Source organism: Coregonus clupeaformis, chromosome 10 (assembly GCF_020615455.1).
Source record: "Coregonus clupeaformis isolate EN_2021a chromosome 10, ASM2061545v1, whole genome shotgun sequence".
NCBI lineage: Eukaryota > Metazoa > Chordata > Actinopteri > Salmoniformes > Salmonidae > Coregonus > Coregonus clupeaformis.
The window spans coordinates 58,455,265-58,471,295 of NC_059201.1; the positions used below are offsets into that span (position 1 = coordinate 58,455,265).

General features: G+C 40.7%; 1 protein-coding gene across 1 annotated transcript in view; it reads right to left on the reverse strand.

Annotated features, from left to right (window-relative positions):
- Positions 1-455: 455 nt before the first annotated feature.
- Positions 456-16,031, reverse strand: part of pigu (phosphatidylinositol glycan anchor biosynthesis, class U) — a 39,007-nt gene continuing 23,431 nt past the window's right edge. Inside the window, exons 8-12 of the mRNA XM_041888814.1 lie at positions 14,997-15,151; positions 12,705-12,848; positions 6,043-6,167; positions 3,765-3,907; positions 456-1,847 (exon numbers count right to left, since the gene is read on the reverse strand). Coding sequence (XP_041744748.1) covers positions 1,734-1,847; positions 3,765-3,907; positions 6,043-6,167; positions 12,705-12,848; positions 14,997-15,151 — 681 coding nt within the window. The 3' untranslated portion in view covers positions 456-1,733. The remainder of the gene's footprint in view (positions 1,848-3,764; positions 3,908-6,042; positions 6,168-12,704; positions 12,849-14,996; positions 15,152-16,031) is intronic.

The window sequence follows — 16,031 nt, forward strand, 5'->3', positions numbered from 1 at the left end:
CTTCATCATGCTACAAAGGATATTCAATGTCTGCTTTTTAAAATGTATTTACCCATCTACCAATAGGTGCCAGTCTTTGTGAGGCATTGGAAAACCTCCCTGGTCTTTGTGGTGGAATCTGTGTTTAAAATTCACTGCTCAACTGAGGGACCTTACAGATAATTGTATGTGTGGGGTGCAGAGATGAGGTAGTCATTCAAAAATCAAGTTAAACCCTATTATTGCAAACAGAGTGAGTCCATGCAACTTATTATGTGACTTGTAAAGCACATTTTTACTCCTGAACTTATTTAGGCTTGCCACAACAAAGGGGTTGAATACTTATTAATTCAAGGCATTTCTGCTTTTCATTTTTAATTAATTTGTAAAAATCTCAGAAAACATAATTCCACTTTGACATTATGGGGTATTATGTGTAGGCCAGTAACAAAAAACAAAAAAAATCTACATTTCATTAATCTTAAATTCAGGCTGTAACAACATTTGGAAAAAGTCAAGGGATGTGAATACTTTCTGAAGGCACTGTATCTGTACCCCCCAAAACACTACAACCTATAATGTAGCCATCATCATTCATAGCCACTCATTCAGCAAATAGAACATTATCCGTTTCAAAATCACCCTGGTCTTATCATGTAAAAAATACATAAACATATCAAAACAACTTAAGTACTTGCCCATTTACCAAATTATTGAAGCAAAAATGATAGAACAAAATCAGTGCTGGCAATAAATAAATACTATATGCCTACACATAAATCCCTCATTTGTATAAAAAATGGCATACATGAACATTCAAGATGACACGGATCACATTCACCAAGCAGAGTGCATCACGAGAGTTTGGAGGATTCCAGATCATATCTCATTGTCACAGAGTACCATTCAGATGACATTTCTCAGAGAAGACACACTCCAGTAAACGGGTGTCTTACACCCGATATCTTTTTCCTATGCTCTTGCAAATAGTGACAATGCAGTAGTCATCAGATACCCATTGAGAGAAGAGTACCAACAAGTTGTACAGACAGTTATTGTTGGACACAGTGTTTAGTGTATTACTAAAGCACAACATAAAGGGTTGTGTTCATTAGGCAGCAAACGGAAGACAACGTACTGAAACAGAGGTGGACTACTTGGACAATACAAAACGCAAATGGTTTATGCAAAATGTTTTAAAACGTTTTCGTTGCGTGCTCTAATGAACACATTGGCTGACAGACTGACAAACCACTGTAGTTTTCCTATTCAACTGACGCCCTCTGCTGGTAAAAGAGCCTAACTGCAGACCTGTCTGGTTTACGTATGCACCCAAGTACCCAACGGCTCACATCTGCTCAATTCATTTGCTTGTTTTCAATGAGTGACAGTGACTCCTAAAAGCATAAGAAAGTAAATCCAGGAGAAAGGTAGGACCAAAAAAAGCAAAATAACCGGACCAGCAACCCAATCACCTACCCACTAAAACCAGATATCTCGCCTACTCATTGGAGCGACAGAACATGGACAAAAGGCAGCACATCTTCCATCCCAGCCGGACCTTCAGAAACACTAAGGCTTTGGTCTATGGGGGAGCAGGGGGTTGGTTGGTTGGGTGGGATGTTTGTTTAAAAGTAAGACCTCAGAAATAAGAACTCGAAGGGTGGGGTAATGTTCAGAGTCACTTTCAGTCAGGCAAGGGTCCCATCCCTGCCTGTGTGTGTGTGCGCGAGTGCGTATGAGTGTGTCATCTACTACTTGAGAACCAGAGTGGCCTCGCTGCCGTCTTTCCTCTTCAGGTACAGGCCGTGGGTCAGGTGATGCTCTCGCCGCAGGTACGCGTAGAAGTAGTCTGACACCATCAAGATCTGAGAAGAAGAAACAAAAGCAATATTGACAGAAATACCTTTTTAAAACAAAAGGAGAATACCCAAACATACTATTTTGCAATTGGATGCTGACGATCCATACAAAGGTCAAAAACTTTGCTACATAACAATTCTGGGAGCGTCTCCAAACCATTCTCTTTCCTTTTGAAATGTCGTCATCTCAGGCAGGTTTCAACAAAGTCAACCTGCATACTATCAGAGAGATTGGAAACCTATTGTCAGCCAAAGCAGTTAGCTAGCAATATTGACCTGGTTTATCTCACATGGTGAATCTATAAAACTGACTGGCACGTCTATCACAATCTCACACCGGTTACCTAAAAATCCTTCAGGACGGTTGAACTACAAACTCCACATTTGTTAACGCAACAGTTTTTGCAAATAGTATGCTCACAAGCGTATAATTGAGCAGTCTGGTAAGAATATAACAAACAGAGACTACACTAGAACCTCAGTAGTGCTGCCTAAAACATTCATTAAGCCTACTCCTGGGAAAAACTTTTTTTTAAAGACTAGGAATAGGCTTGCTCTGCATCTGGGAAACCTGCCCTAACAGTCTAAAGGGCCTATCAACTATAATTGTGCTATTATATGCACCTAATAAGGGAAATGTTTTGTTGAAACCAACACCGTCAAATTATTAATGACCCCACCAGACACTATTAACCTCATTTATTCTCAGTCTTCGCTGATATCCCGGGAAGACCAGGAAGAAAAGTCTCAATGGAACAAAATGATCTCATCTTAAAGCGTATTAGACCCAGTTTCCCAGACTCTCCATTGAACAGTGTTGGACAGTGATATCTTACTCACACTCTGACAGGTAACCCAAAACCTTGGTGTCTACGTCATCTGTTCCAGAGCAGGTGTCGGTCACCATGAATTAGTGAAGGACGCAGCTGAAGGATAAACATTCCCATGTTCCGGTCTGGTTACCTGAGTAATTAAGTCTGCATTAAGTCTGATTTCAACTCCAGATGAGGGATTTGTGAGAGCAAACTGACTCTAAAAGGAAACGGGATCCACGGTTCTCAAATGTAAAATGGACAAAAGGAATGCCTATGTAAGAATGCTTTTCATTGACTACTAAAACCTCCCTCTGCAACTGGATCCTGGACTCCCTGATGGGCCGCCCCCAGGCGGTGAGGGTAGGCAACAACACCTCCACCGGGCCCCTCAGGGGTGTGTGCTTAGTCCCCTCCTGTACTCCCTGTGCACACACTGGACTCTACCCACACATATTTACAACCCAACACACACATAACATGCATACTGACGCCACACACACATTCACACTCACCACATACGCTGCTGCTACTGTCTATTATTTATCCTGTTGCCTAGTCACTTTATCCCTACCTATATGTACTTAGCTATCTCAATTACCTCGTACCCCTGCACATCGACTTGGTACTGGTACTCCCTGTATATAGCTATGTTATTTTTACTCGTTATTCGTTATTCACTGTGTATTTATTCCTCGTGTCACTATTTCTCTATATATTATTTATCTCTGTATTGTTGGAAAAGTAAGTAAGCATTTGACTGTTAGTCTACACCTGTTGTTTACAAAGCATGTGACAAATAAGTCTAACTGTTATACTGCCTCCACTATTCATTAAAGGTGACGTCATAAACCTCTTCCACATATAAACTTTGTAGCCAGGCTCACTGTATCATTGTTCTTGGTAAGATGCCCCAGGGTTGTCCTTTGGGTATAGCAGGCTATGACAGACATACCGTAGCTCAAGATAACAATTTAAAATATGGTACTACAATCATTCTAATCCCAATGCAAATGACATTGCCATACCCTAGGTTTAGCTGAAATGACACTGAAGACGCCTGTCCAAATGCTAGCCGACCCAGCTGTGCAGCCCATTCCAGCCCACTCACCTGTGCCACGTTGAAGAGCAGCGTGATGGCATAGTAAAAGTTGGAGTTGGCACTACCCGCGTAGATCCAGAGGTGCCAAAGGACTGGGAACAGGGCGGAGCACGCCAACAACACAACCGACACCAGGAAGATATTCCTCAGGACTGGAACACAAGGAAAATAAAGACATCAAATAAATAGTCAATACAAAACTATATAATGTACAGTCATAACATTCCTTTGTTAACGTTAATGAGCCTAAAACCAAAGCTTTTTCTTGTAGAAGTTTCCCCTAATCTTAGTTTACAGAATTCGCTGGTTGGTGATGTGGAGTTGGGGAGAGGGCATTCGTGGCAGGTGTGCCCTCTAACCAACTCTATGGTCACGTGAGGACAGAGGGCACTCGTGGCAGGTGTGACCTCTATATATCTCTATGGCCAGGTATTTATACAGACAGCCATTGAGGGCGCCTCCTTTCAATCTGGGTCCTTCACCAAAACAGGAGGAGGAGTTGAGCACGCCAACAACGCTCACAACTACCAGTATGCGTAATTGAATGCGAGTTCCAACATCCTTTATTGCATAGAAGAGGACATCCTCACCTCTGTTTAGTTTGTGTGGGATTCCAGCCGCTAATGGCCACCACAAGCTAATGGCTAATTCAGGCAGCCATTACAAACCATAACTCATACAGACTGGCAACATCAACTGTTTATCATTCTGTGAATCTAAACATTTGAACAATCCATTCCATTTTACAACCATCTTCATCTATATAAAGACTCCAACTGCATCTTTGCTTCTGCCTCTGCTCTCTGACCGGAGCTCAATGTAGATGGGAAACACCATTCCAGTCCTACAACCTCAACACTTTACACTTAGCCAGCTAACTCTCTCTAGTAAATATTCTGCAATTAGTGCAAGCCCAATCATGACAGTGCAATGCATTGGACTCTTGATTATTCAATATATTAATGTCTTTATTGTACCTCTCTCTATCAAATAAATAAATGATTAATTAATGACTGTATGAACTCCAATTCATAAAAAGGTAAATTTCAACCGTTAAAACAGACTTACTGACCACTCTCTACACTAGCTGGCTATAGTCCCAACTTCTGTTGGCTATAACTAAAGAGATGATCATTAAGCTGGATGACTCATTAGATTATGCTTTCTGAAATACCATCCTGGCTTTTCTTGTTATTGAGCTTTGTGTCAGGTGCCTGTGGTGCATCAGAAATCGGTTTCTATTGTTGACTTTGACAAAGCTGAGTCATCCCCTGTTCCTGCTTCCCTTTGTAAAGACAGATCATTATACTAGGAGCCCTTGACCTGGTCTGAAAACAACCCCTAGACCAGTAATATCAGCCATTTAGCAGACGCTTTTATCCAAAGCGACTTACATTCATGCCTGTATACATTTTACATATGGGTGGTCCCGGGAATCAAACCCACTACCCTGGTGCTACAAGTGCCATGCTCTACCAACTGAGCTACAAAAGGACCATTGTTTCCCAATCCTAGTCCTGGTGACCCAATGGGGTTCACATTTTTGTTTTTGCCTTAGCACTAATACAATTGATTCTACTCATCATTAAGCCTTTGATTAGTGGAATTAGGTGTGTTAGTGCTAAGACAAAAGAAAGTGCATCCCTTTGGCTGGGACAAAACCTGCAGTACTGCGGCTCTCCTGCAGCAGGATTGAGGATTACTGCACTACAGTATTAGGGATGATGTTAAGGAGCACACCCTCTGAGGGTTAGTTCTCCTAAAAAAATGTTCTTAGTCGAGCTTAATCCATGTCCAATGCCATCTGTTGTGCAGCTCATAAAACATGTTTCCAAAACCTCTCAATGAGTACCCACCACCCCAGCTGTTCCACCTATTGGATTTATTTACAAGCCCTTGATTAGTTGAAAGAGGTTTGCTAGTAGTGGAATAGATAGCTAATGAATAGAGCAAAGGTTTGGGAAACGCTATCCTCACACACACAGTACACAGGGATCTACACAACAGATGATGTGGAATATTAACATAGCTCAACTTTGTACGACTTTTGAGGGATGAAGGCAAACTGAAATCGACAGCGAACTGTATTCCTGCCTCTTCAACAGAAAAAGCTAGCTTTAGGACAGAGTTCAGTAGGCGCGAAATAGAAGAAAGAGCTTTGAAACGGGGAGTTACTATCTAAACTTGTCCAATAAGAAATGCTTGTGCTCGTCTTCTGTTGCAAAACAGTTTGCTACGGTATACCCTATCGAACACAATCCATGGCTCATCGGAAAGAACCACTTACATCTGTAGAGGTGGTTCCAGGCCGGTAGGAAGGCCATGTAGAGGGCGATGTCGCCCACGGTGGGGTAGGACTTGAAGATGGAGATGATGGCGATCTGCATGAAGATCAGAAAGAATGGGTGCTCCCTGGGACAGAGAGGACAGCAGTGTTACTATACAGCAGCCATTTTAGGACTGAATTTACAGGACTTATAGATGTCACTTTTAGATGGGATACATTATATATACACGTGGTCCTGTGTGGCTCAGTGGAGCATGACAGTTGTAACACCAGAGTGGTGGGTTCAATTCCCACAGGGGCCACAGATATTTAAAAAATTATGCACGCAATACGGGAAGTCGCTTTGAATGAGATCGTCTGCTTAATAATACATAATACCCAGGAACCAGGGTTTCCGAAAATTTGGCACCGCACAAGTGACTGGGAAGATTTTAAATGAAATCGGACATTTGAGAAATGTACAGGTCATCCATATGAATTGGGTGCGTAACCCACTGGGCGTCCACCCACGCAGCCAGCGCCTTCAATAAACGAGGGATTTTAGCCAGATGAGCCACATTAACGTGTCCTTAAAAACCACCTATAAGAAATTACAAAAACACTATTCCTTGTGTTTCGATGTGTAGCATATGCAACACATTATAGCCTATTGTTTTATTCGTTTTTACTTTCCTTAAACAATAATTGTCCACCTCACGGTTCAGCTTTCGCAGATATGAGCACTAAATGCATCAGGGCATTGCATGCATAAACAAAAAATATATATATATTTTATCTTTATTTAACTAGGCAAGTCAGTTAAGAACAAATTCTTATTTACAATGACGGCCTACACCGGCCAAACCCGGACGACACTGGGCCAATTGTGCGCCGCCCTATGGGACTCCCAATCACGGCCGGTTGTGATACAGCCTGGAATCGAACCAGGGGGTCTGTAGTGACGCCTCAAGCACTGAGATGCAGTGCCTTAGACCGCTGTGCCACTCGGGAGTACAGGTCATCCATATGAATTGGGTGCATAGGCCTATAGGCTTAGGCGTCCAACTGTATGATATGAATATTAAAACAATAAATATAAAGGAAGCTTTGGCCTAGCCCCAGAGAGAGAGATAGATATGTCAGCGGCATGCTACGACACTGACATGCACTTCTTTATCCTTGTCAGATAGGCTACTGCATCTGCTATACAGATGTAGGCGTACAGAAGGAAGCTAATTCTTAAAATGTTCTATCCAAATATATATTTTTAAAATTATATTGTTAGATTATTGGAGTAACTCTGGTAGGCCTAAAACATTCTTCCTGTCGGAGTCAGATGGAGCGCCGGTGCGCACTGCCTTCATATCATAGGCCTGCAGTAACAGGCTAACAGCCACACCACACCTTCACAACATTTTCTAATCTTTATTAGGGTAATATCAAAAATAAGTCAAGCTATTGTTTATAGGGAAAATACGAGCAGGATATTATATTGCGGCAAACAACATTGCAGTTGGAACTTAATTTGGCCAAATAAAATGGCTCAACAGAATGAAACAAAACACTTGCAAACTGGTTTAAACCTTCACAAAAGTTTTGAACAGGATATATTGCAGCAATTACCAAGAAATGCTAGTGCCTACCTTATTTCTGTCATTTGTTGGGTATTATATTTATTTTACAAAGGTCTACTTATAACCCACCTTAAACTAAATATGGAGCACAAATAAAAAACAAACAGATCCAACTTAATTTAGCCAACAAAGTCAACAGAATGAAACAAAAGTTTTTCATATTTAAAGAACTGGTTTAGATTAATGAATAGGCCTACATTAATAACAATGATATAAAATAATAATAAAACAAATTATTATACATACGAAATAAATAAAAGTTCCAAAATTGCATCCTACCTGAAAAGCGAGTTGCACAGTAGCATGCATTTGGCCACGCCAACGTTCTTCTCATCTTTGTCCACTACAATATTAAAACTTGTCCATACATTAGCTAAACCACTAACTCTAAAATATTATACCCACTGCTAGTAGCCATGTATTAATCTAACAGTACGTTTAATTTCCCAAAAAACATTGTAGCCTACTGCCCAATGAGGCCTAAACACTCGCAATGGCCAATGCACATTTCGCGCACTCCGTATCTCAAAGCCATATCAAATATCTTGTTTGTAAAATAGTTGCTATTGAGCTCAAAATTGAGAGTTGATAAATAAATTAAAATGTACTTTACGGTTTGACCAAATCATGGTCAGCCTCCTACAAAATAGGACGTTTTGAGTGAGGTGAATGAATGTGCAACTCACACCAATGCGACCAATTTTTTTTTTTACTTGCCAAAGAGTCGCAAAAATTGACTAAATGGTCGTAGTCTGGAGCCCTGCCTTGTAGGCTTTTCACTATAGGCATACTCCCCAACTTTCGTTTTACTTCATTGAAAAAGGCCTCCATCTTAGCAATCAACAGTAGCCTAGGTCAAGGCTCCTCTCTCGCCCTCTCGCTCTCCTCAGCAGCAGGCCGATACATGTAAGGAGTGAGAGAAGCGCAAAATCAGGGTGAATGATAGGCAGCCCTGGCCAATTTGGCCGGCTACAATTTTATTTATCGACTTTTAATTTATTTTAATTTAATTACCGGCTAATGGAAACATGCCAGAAACATCAATGAACAGGGTTCACAAAATGACCGAAAGGACACAAGATGAGTTGGATAACAAAGTTTCTACATGATAGTGCTTGCGATCTTCCTTTATGTGCAAAATGAAAGCATTACCATGTTTATCTCTCAACACCACAAGGACGACGCAAGTGAAGTAGGTTGGTTATCTTTGAATGCAGCAGGTAATCATTCTTAAAGTAATTACTTAATGTATTGAGCTTACAGTTGAAGACGGAAGTTTACATACACTTAAGTTGGAGTCATTAAAACTCGTTTTTCAACCACTCCACTAATTTCTGGTTAACAAACTATAGTTTTGGCAAGTCGGTTAGGACATCTACTTTGTGCATGACACAAGACATTTTTCCAACAATTGTTTACAGACAGATTATTTCACTTATAATTCACTGTATCACAATTCCAGTGGGTCAGAAGTTTACACTAAGTTGACTGTGCCTTTAAACAGCTTAGAAAATTCCAGAAAATGATGTCATGGCTTTAGAAGCTTCATTTGAGTCAATTGGAGGTGTACCTGTGGATGTATTTCAAGGCCTACCTAACTCAGTGCCTCTTTGCTTGACATCGTGGGAAAATCAACAGGAATCAGCCAAGACCTCAGAAATAACATTGTAGACCTCCACAAGTCTGGTTCATCCTTGGGAGCAATTTCCAAATGCCTGAAGGTACCACGTTCATCTGTACAAACAATAGTACGCAAGTATAAACACCATGGGACCACGCAGCCGTCATACCGCTCAGGAAGGAGACGCGTTCTGTCTCCTAGAGATGAACGTACTTTGGTGCAAATCAATCCCAGAACAACAGCAAAGGACCTTGTGAAGATGCTGGAGGAAATAATCTATATCCACAGTAAAACAAGTCCTATAATCGACATAACCTGAAAGGCCGCTCAGCAAGAAGGAAGCCACTGCTCCAAAACCGCCATAAAAAAGCCAGACTACGGTTTGCAACTGCACATGGGGACAAAGATCATACTTTTTGGAGAAATGTTGTCTGGTCTGATGAAACAAAAATATAACTGTTTGGCCATAATGACCATCGTTATGTTTGGAGGAAAAAGGGGCGGCTTGCAAGCGGAAGAACACCATCCCAACCGTGAAGCACGGGGGTAGCAGCATCATGCTGTGGGGGTGCTTTGCTGCAAGAGGGACTGGTGCACTTCACAAAATAGATGGCATCATGAGGAAGGAAAATTATGTGGATATATTGAAGCAACATCTCAAGACATCAGTCAGGATGTTAAAGCTTGGTCGCAAATGGGTCTTCCAAATGGACAATGACCCCAAGCATACTTCCAAAGTTGTGGCAAAATGGCTTAAGGACAACAAAGTCAAGGTATTGGAGTGGCCATCACAAAGCCCTGACCTCAAGCCTTAAGAAAATTTGTGGGCAGAACTGAAAAAGCGTGTGCGAGCAATGAGGCCTACAAACCTGACTCAGTTACTCTGTCAGGAGGAATGGGCCAAAATTCACCCAACTTATTGTGGGAAGCTTGTGGAAGGCTACCCGAAACGTTTGACCGAAGTTAAACAATTTAAAAGGCAATGCTACCAAATACTAATTGAGTGTATGTAAACTTCTGACCCACTGGGAATGTGATGAAAGAAATAAAAGCTGAAAAATCATTCTCTCTACTATTATTCTGACATTTCACATTCTTAAAATAAAGTGGTGATCCTAACTGACCAAAGACAGGGAATTTCTACTAGGATTAAATGTCAGGAATTGTGAAAAACTGAGCTTAAATGTATTTGGCTAAGGTGTATGTAAACTTCCGACTTCAACTGCATATACCAATTATGGGGTCAATTTCACTAATGGTTTGTGATGTGTGAAATATTTCCAGTGTTATTTTCACGATATTTCACATTGTTCGTCTGCATAATTTAAATCTAACATTTATTTGCATGAGACAAAGTCCACTTGATCATTAGTTATTGCTCTAAAATCCTATGCCACTGGTGCCAATGACATCTATAGTGCAACCAACTGGTTTGGTGCAGCCATCTAAGGTTGCAGTGACTTTATATTCACAGAGCTTCTAAGGACAAATGCATAAGGTTTACATACCAAATTTCAAGGCCCCATGTCCATCGGTCCAGTTATTATAGTGGTGTAGCGTGGCCGACTCTAAATGCAGCAACTAATCATTCTCAAATTAATTAGAGGCTAATTAATTGAGTCTATGTACCAAATCTGGAGTCAATCTGACTGACCGTTCATGAGAAGATTAAGTATTTTTAGCATTAGCATACAGTGCATCCAGAAAGTATTCAGACCCCTTCACTTTTTCCACATTTTGTTACAGCCTTATTCTAAAATTGATTCTCACAATACCCCATAATGACAGAAAAAAAACTGGCTTTTAGACATTTTTGCAAATTAATACAAATCCAACCTGAGAGAGCTTGAGAGGATTTGCAGAGAAGAATGGGAGAAACTCCCCAAATACAGGTGTGCCAAGCTTGTAGCGTCATACCCAAGAAGACTCGAGGCTGTAATCGCTGCCAAAGGTGCTTCAACAAAGTACTGAGTAAAGGGTCTGAATACTTATGTAAATATGATATCCATTTTTGTATTTTTTTTTTTTTTATACATTTTGTTTTTGCTTTGTCATTATGGGGTATTGTGTGTAGATTGATGAGAATCCATTTTAGAATAAGGCTGTAATGTAACAAAATGTGGAAAAAGTCGGAAGGGGTCTGAATATTTTCTGAATGTACTGTATGTGCATCTATAGGTACAGTGTGGCCATATTTGAATGCATTCAGTTTTTTTCTCAAAACCATTTAAGACTGATGTAATAAGTCTAAATACAAAATCTGGAGCGATTCTGAGGTATGGTTCATGAGGAGAAGATGATTGCAGATTATTGAGCATTAGCGTTACATAGGCAAATAATTAATTGTTAAAGAGCGACTGCCTTTAAAAAGCAACAAATACCTTTGAAAATGGCCTATGTGGCATTGATATAAGTCAAACACCTATTCTAGGGTAAATAGGATAATTTTGGTCATAAAGTCAATCTTGAGTTCGGAACATCCATGCGTCACAACGGGTAAATGACATGGGGTGAACAGCTGCATTGATCGCTCTCTATCCAATAGCATAGACAGTGTGACAGACCTGCTCAGCAGCTCTGACTGTTTACGTAAGACAACACAGCGTGCATTTTGTTACTTGAAAAATACTGCCCCAAACACATTAGTTAGATGTAAAATTGCACAACTAAAACATCCTCGGCAAAAACATCTAAATTAATTAACTTTTTTTTTTAATTCATTAAAACATCTAGTTTTTCTAATGAGCAACAGAAAAACACAGGTGCCAATCGGCTAAGTCAAAGGGTCGCAAAATGCGGATTTACAGTGGTTTAAATGGACACATAAACCAGATTTTTTTATTTGTCAATAACTCAGCCATCTATTGACCAATACCTTAGCTTTTCTCAAACTAAGTTAAGACATGTACCATGGGCCTACATTCCATGGTTCATGAGAACATGCTGATATGCGTATGTGCTAATATTGGTATAGTGTTGCCATCTTTCAATGCATCAATGTTATTTTCTCAAACTCTTCAGGGACTATTGTGATGAGTGCAAAAACCAAATTTGGAGTGAATCTGACTTTTAGTCCATGAGAAGATTTATGATTATTTTAAGCATTAGCGTTACATGGTCCAAAAAGAGAATTGTTAATAGTTTCCAAATTTTTTAAGATATCAATGCCAAACTTAACATGGTTCATCAGGGTAATGTCTTTGATGAGTCAATCATGAGTCAGTAAATCTGACTTCTGGTTCATGAGAATAATATTTATGAAGTATTTTTTTCATTAGCATATGTGCTAACATGCATCTATAGGAACAGTGCGGACATATTTGAAGGTTTACTGTATTTTGCCCCACAGATCTGTGCTCTTTTGCACCACAAAAATGACGACCTTAGTCTCTCCACACTGAGTTGAAGAGCTGATGAAGGGGACTCACTTTAGCTTGATGGAAAGTGGAATGGTGTAGAAGAACACGTTGATCTGAAAGACGCAGATGAAGAAGAGGCGGAAGTGCTCAAACATCTCGGCGAAGAAGTACCAGAAGAGGCCTATGTTGGGGGTGAGATCTGGCACGGAGAGGCTGGGGAGGAGACACAGAGAGCAGCATTCACACGGTCAGAGGGAACACTCACACAACGCATAAAGGCCCTTTCATAACCAGTGTTGGGATTAGTTACTTGTTACATTTCACAAAAGTAACGCGCTACTTTACAATATTACTTTGTGTGGAAAGTAACACGTTATATAACTGCTTAGCGTTACTTTAAAATTTCAAAATCTCACCTTTGTTTGACTGTTGGAGGGAGTAAGGCGAGCAGTGATTGATAGTAGCCTAACTCAGGTTTGCTCACTACTAGTTACTCCTTTCATCTGTCCTAGTCTACAAGTGCCGCGCCATCATATGGGCTGTTTAATTAGCCATATACAGTGCATTCGGAAAGTATTCAGAGCCCTTGACTTTTTCCACATTTTGTTACGTTACAGCCTTATTCTAAATTGATTAAATTTACACACAATACCCCATAATGACGACGCTAAAACAGGTTTTTAGAAATGTTTGCAAATGTATTAAAAACAAAAAACCTTATTTACTTAAGTATTCAGACCCTTTGCTATGAGACTTGAAATTGAGCTCAGGTGCGTCCTGTTTACATTTATCATCCTTGAGATGTTTCTACAACTTGATTGAAGTCCACCTGTGGTAAATTCAATTGATTGGACATGATTTGGAAAGATACACACCTGTCTATATAAGATTCCACAGTTGCCAGTGCATGTCAGAGCAAAAACCAAGCCATGAGGTTTTAGGAATTGTCCGTAGAGCTCCGAGACAGGATTGTTTCGAGGAAAAGATCTGGGGAATTGTACCAAAAGATTTCTGCAGCATTGAAAGTCCCGAAGAACACAGTGGCCTCCATCATTCTTTGTTTGGAACCACCAAGACTCTTCCTAGAGCTGGGCGCCCGGCCAAACTGAGCAATCAGAGAAGGACCTTGGTCAGGTGACCAAGAAGCAGATGGTCACTCTGACAGAGCTCCAGAGTTCCTCTGTGGAGATGGGACAACCTTCCAGAAGGACAACAGTCTCTGCAGCACTCCACCAATCAGGCCTTTATGGTAGAGTGACCATCGGGTTCTTGGCCACCTCCCTGACCAAGGCCCTTCTCCGATTGCTCAGTTTGTCCGGGCGGCCAGGTCTAGGAAGAGTCTTGGTGTTTCCAAACTTCTTCCATTTAAGAATGATGGAGGCCACTGTGTTCTTGGGGACCTTCAATGCTGCAGAAATGTGTTGGTACCCTTCCCCAGAAAGGTGCCTCGACACAATCCTGTCTCGGAGCTCTACGGACAATTCCTTCGACCTCATGGCTTGGTTTTGCTCTGACATGTACTGTCAACTGTGGGACCTTATATAGACAGGTGTGTGGCTTTCCAAATCATGTCCAATCAATTTAATTGACCACAGGTGGACTCCAATCAAGTTGTAGAAACATCCCAAGGATGATCAATGGAAACAGGATGTACCTGAGCTCAATTTCAAGTCTTGTAACAAAGGATCTGAATTACATAAGGTATGCTTTTTTAAAATTAATTTGCAAAACCTGTTTTCGCTTTGTCATTATGGGGTATTGTGTGTATTGGGGTCATACTTTCTGAATGCATTGTATGATTCTGAAAGTAACGCACACGTTGTTTGACAAAGTAACTAATTAATATTAACCAATTTGAAAAAGTAATGCGTTACTTTACTCCGTTACTCATAAAAGTAATCTGACTAGGTAACGCGTTACACCACAAACACATTTCATAATACATTCCATCTCATAGCAGTCTCATCTTCCAAATATGTCTGCTAGGCCTAAATGCAATTCCCAAATAAAGAATGACTAACTTTATTCATGAGATCTTTGATAGTGGGAAAAAGTTGTAGGTTATCACATTCATAAGAAACCTATTCATGTTTTACATAGATTAGTGAACTCAATGCACAAATTAACAGTAATTGTATACTAAGGTCTACAACTTCAAATAACCTTTTTACTCATGCAACCCAAAGTCGTAACTGATTACCGGGGTCTTGGCGCAAACATCAAGGTGAAAAAAGTAAAAGATCTCTCTTAGTAAATGTGTCCATCAGGGTTGGGGTCAATTCTATTTCAATTCAGTCAATTCCTGAAATCCTGAATTGAAATGTAATTGACCCCAATCCTGGTGTCCATGTTTTCACTCACATGAATCCGTAGACTGAGGACAGGAAGTCCCAGGAGCTGAGCAGGAAGAAAGACAGACAGACCATGACACACAGGCTGCCCAGGTACATGAAGGCGTACTGCGTTGTGAAGAGCCAGAAGCTGGGCCTGCGCCAGTTCACTGGGATGTACAACCTCTGTGGGCAAGAGAGGGACACCAGGGAGAGAATTCATATCTCAATTGCTTAAATCTGGGGCAGAATATATCAAGCGTCTCAGAGTAAGAGAGCTGATTTAAGATCAGTTTTGCCATTTAGATCACAATGAATAAGGTTACATGGATACAAAAGATCCTAGATCAGCGCTCCTATTCTGAGATGCTTGATACAGTGGGGAAAAAAAGTGTTTAGTCAGTCACCAATTGTGCAAGTTCTCCCACTTAAAAAGATGAGAGAGGCCTGTAATTTACATCATATGTACACGTCAACTATGACAGACAAAATGAGGAAGAAAAATCCAGAAAATCACATTGTAGGATTTTTAATGAATTTATTTGCAAATTATGGTGGAAAATAAGTATTTGGTCAATAATAAAAGTTTCTCAATACTTTGTTATATACCCTTTGTTGGCAATGACACAGGTCAAACGTTTTCTGTAAGTCTTCACAAGGTTTTCACACACTGTTGCTGGTATTTTGGCCCATTCCTCCATGCAGATCTCCTCTAGAGCAGTGATGTTTTAGGGCTGTCGCTGGGCAACACAGACTTTCAACTCCCTCCAAAGATTTTCTATGGGGTTGAGATCTGGAGACTGGCTAGGACACTCCAGGACCTTGAAATGCTTCTTACGAAGCCACTCCTTCGTTGCCCGGGCGGTGTGTTTGGGATCATTGTCATGCTGAAAGACCCAGCCACGTTTCATCTTCAATGCCCTTGCTGATGGAAGGAGGTTTTCACTCAAAATCTCACGATACATGGCCCCATTCATTCTTTCCTTTACACGGATCAGTTGTCCTGGTCCCTTTGCAGAAAAACAGCCCCAAAGCATGATGTTTCCACCCCCATGCTTCACAGTAG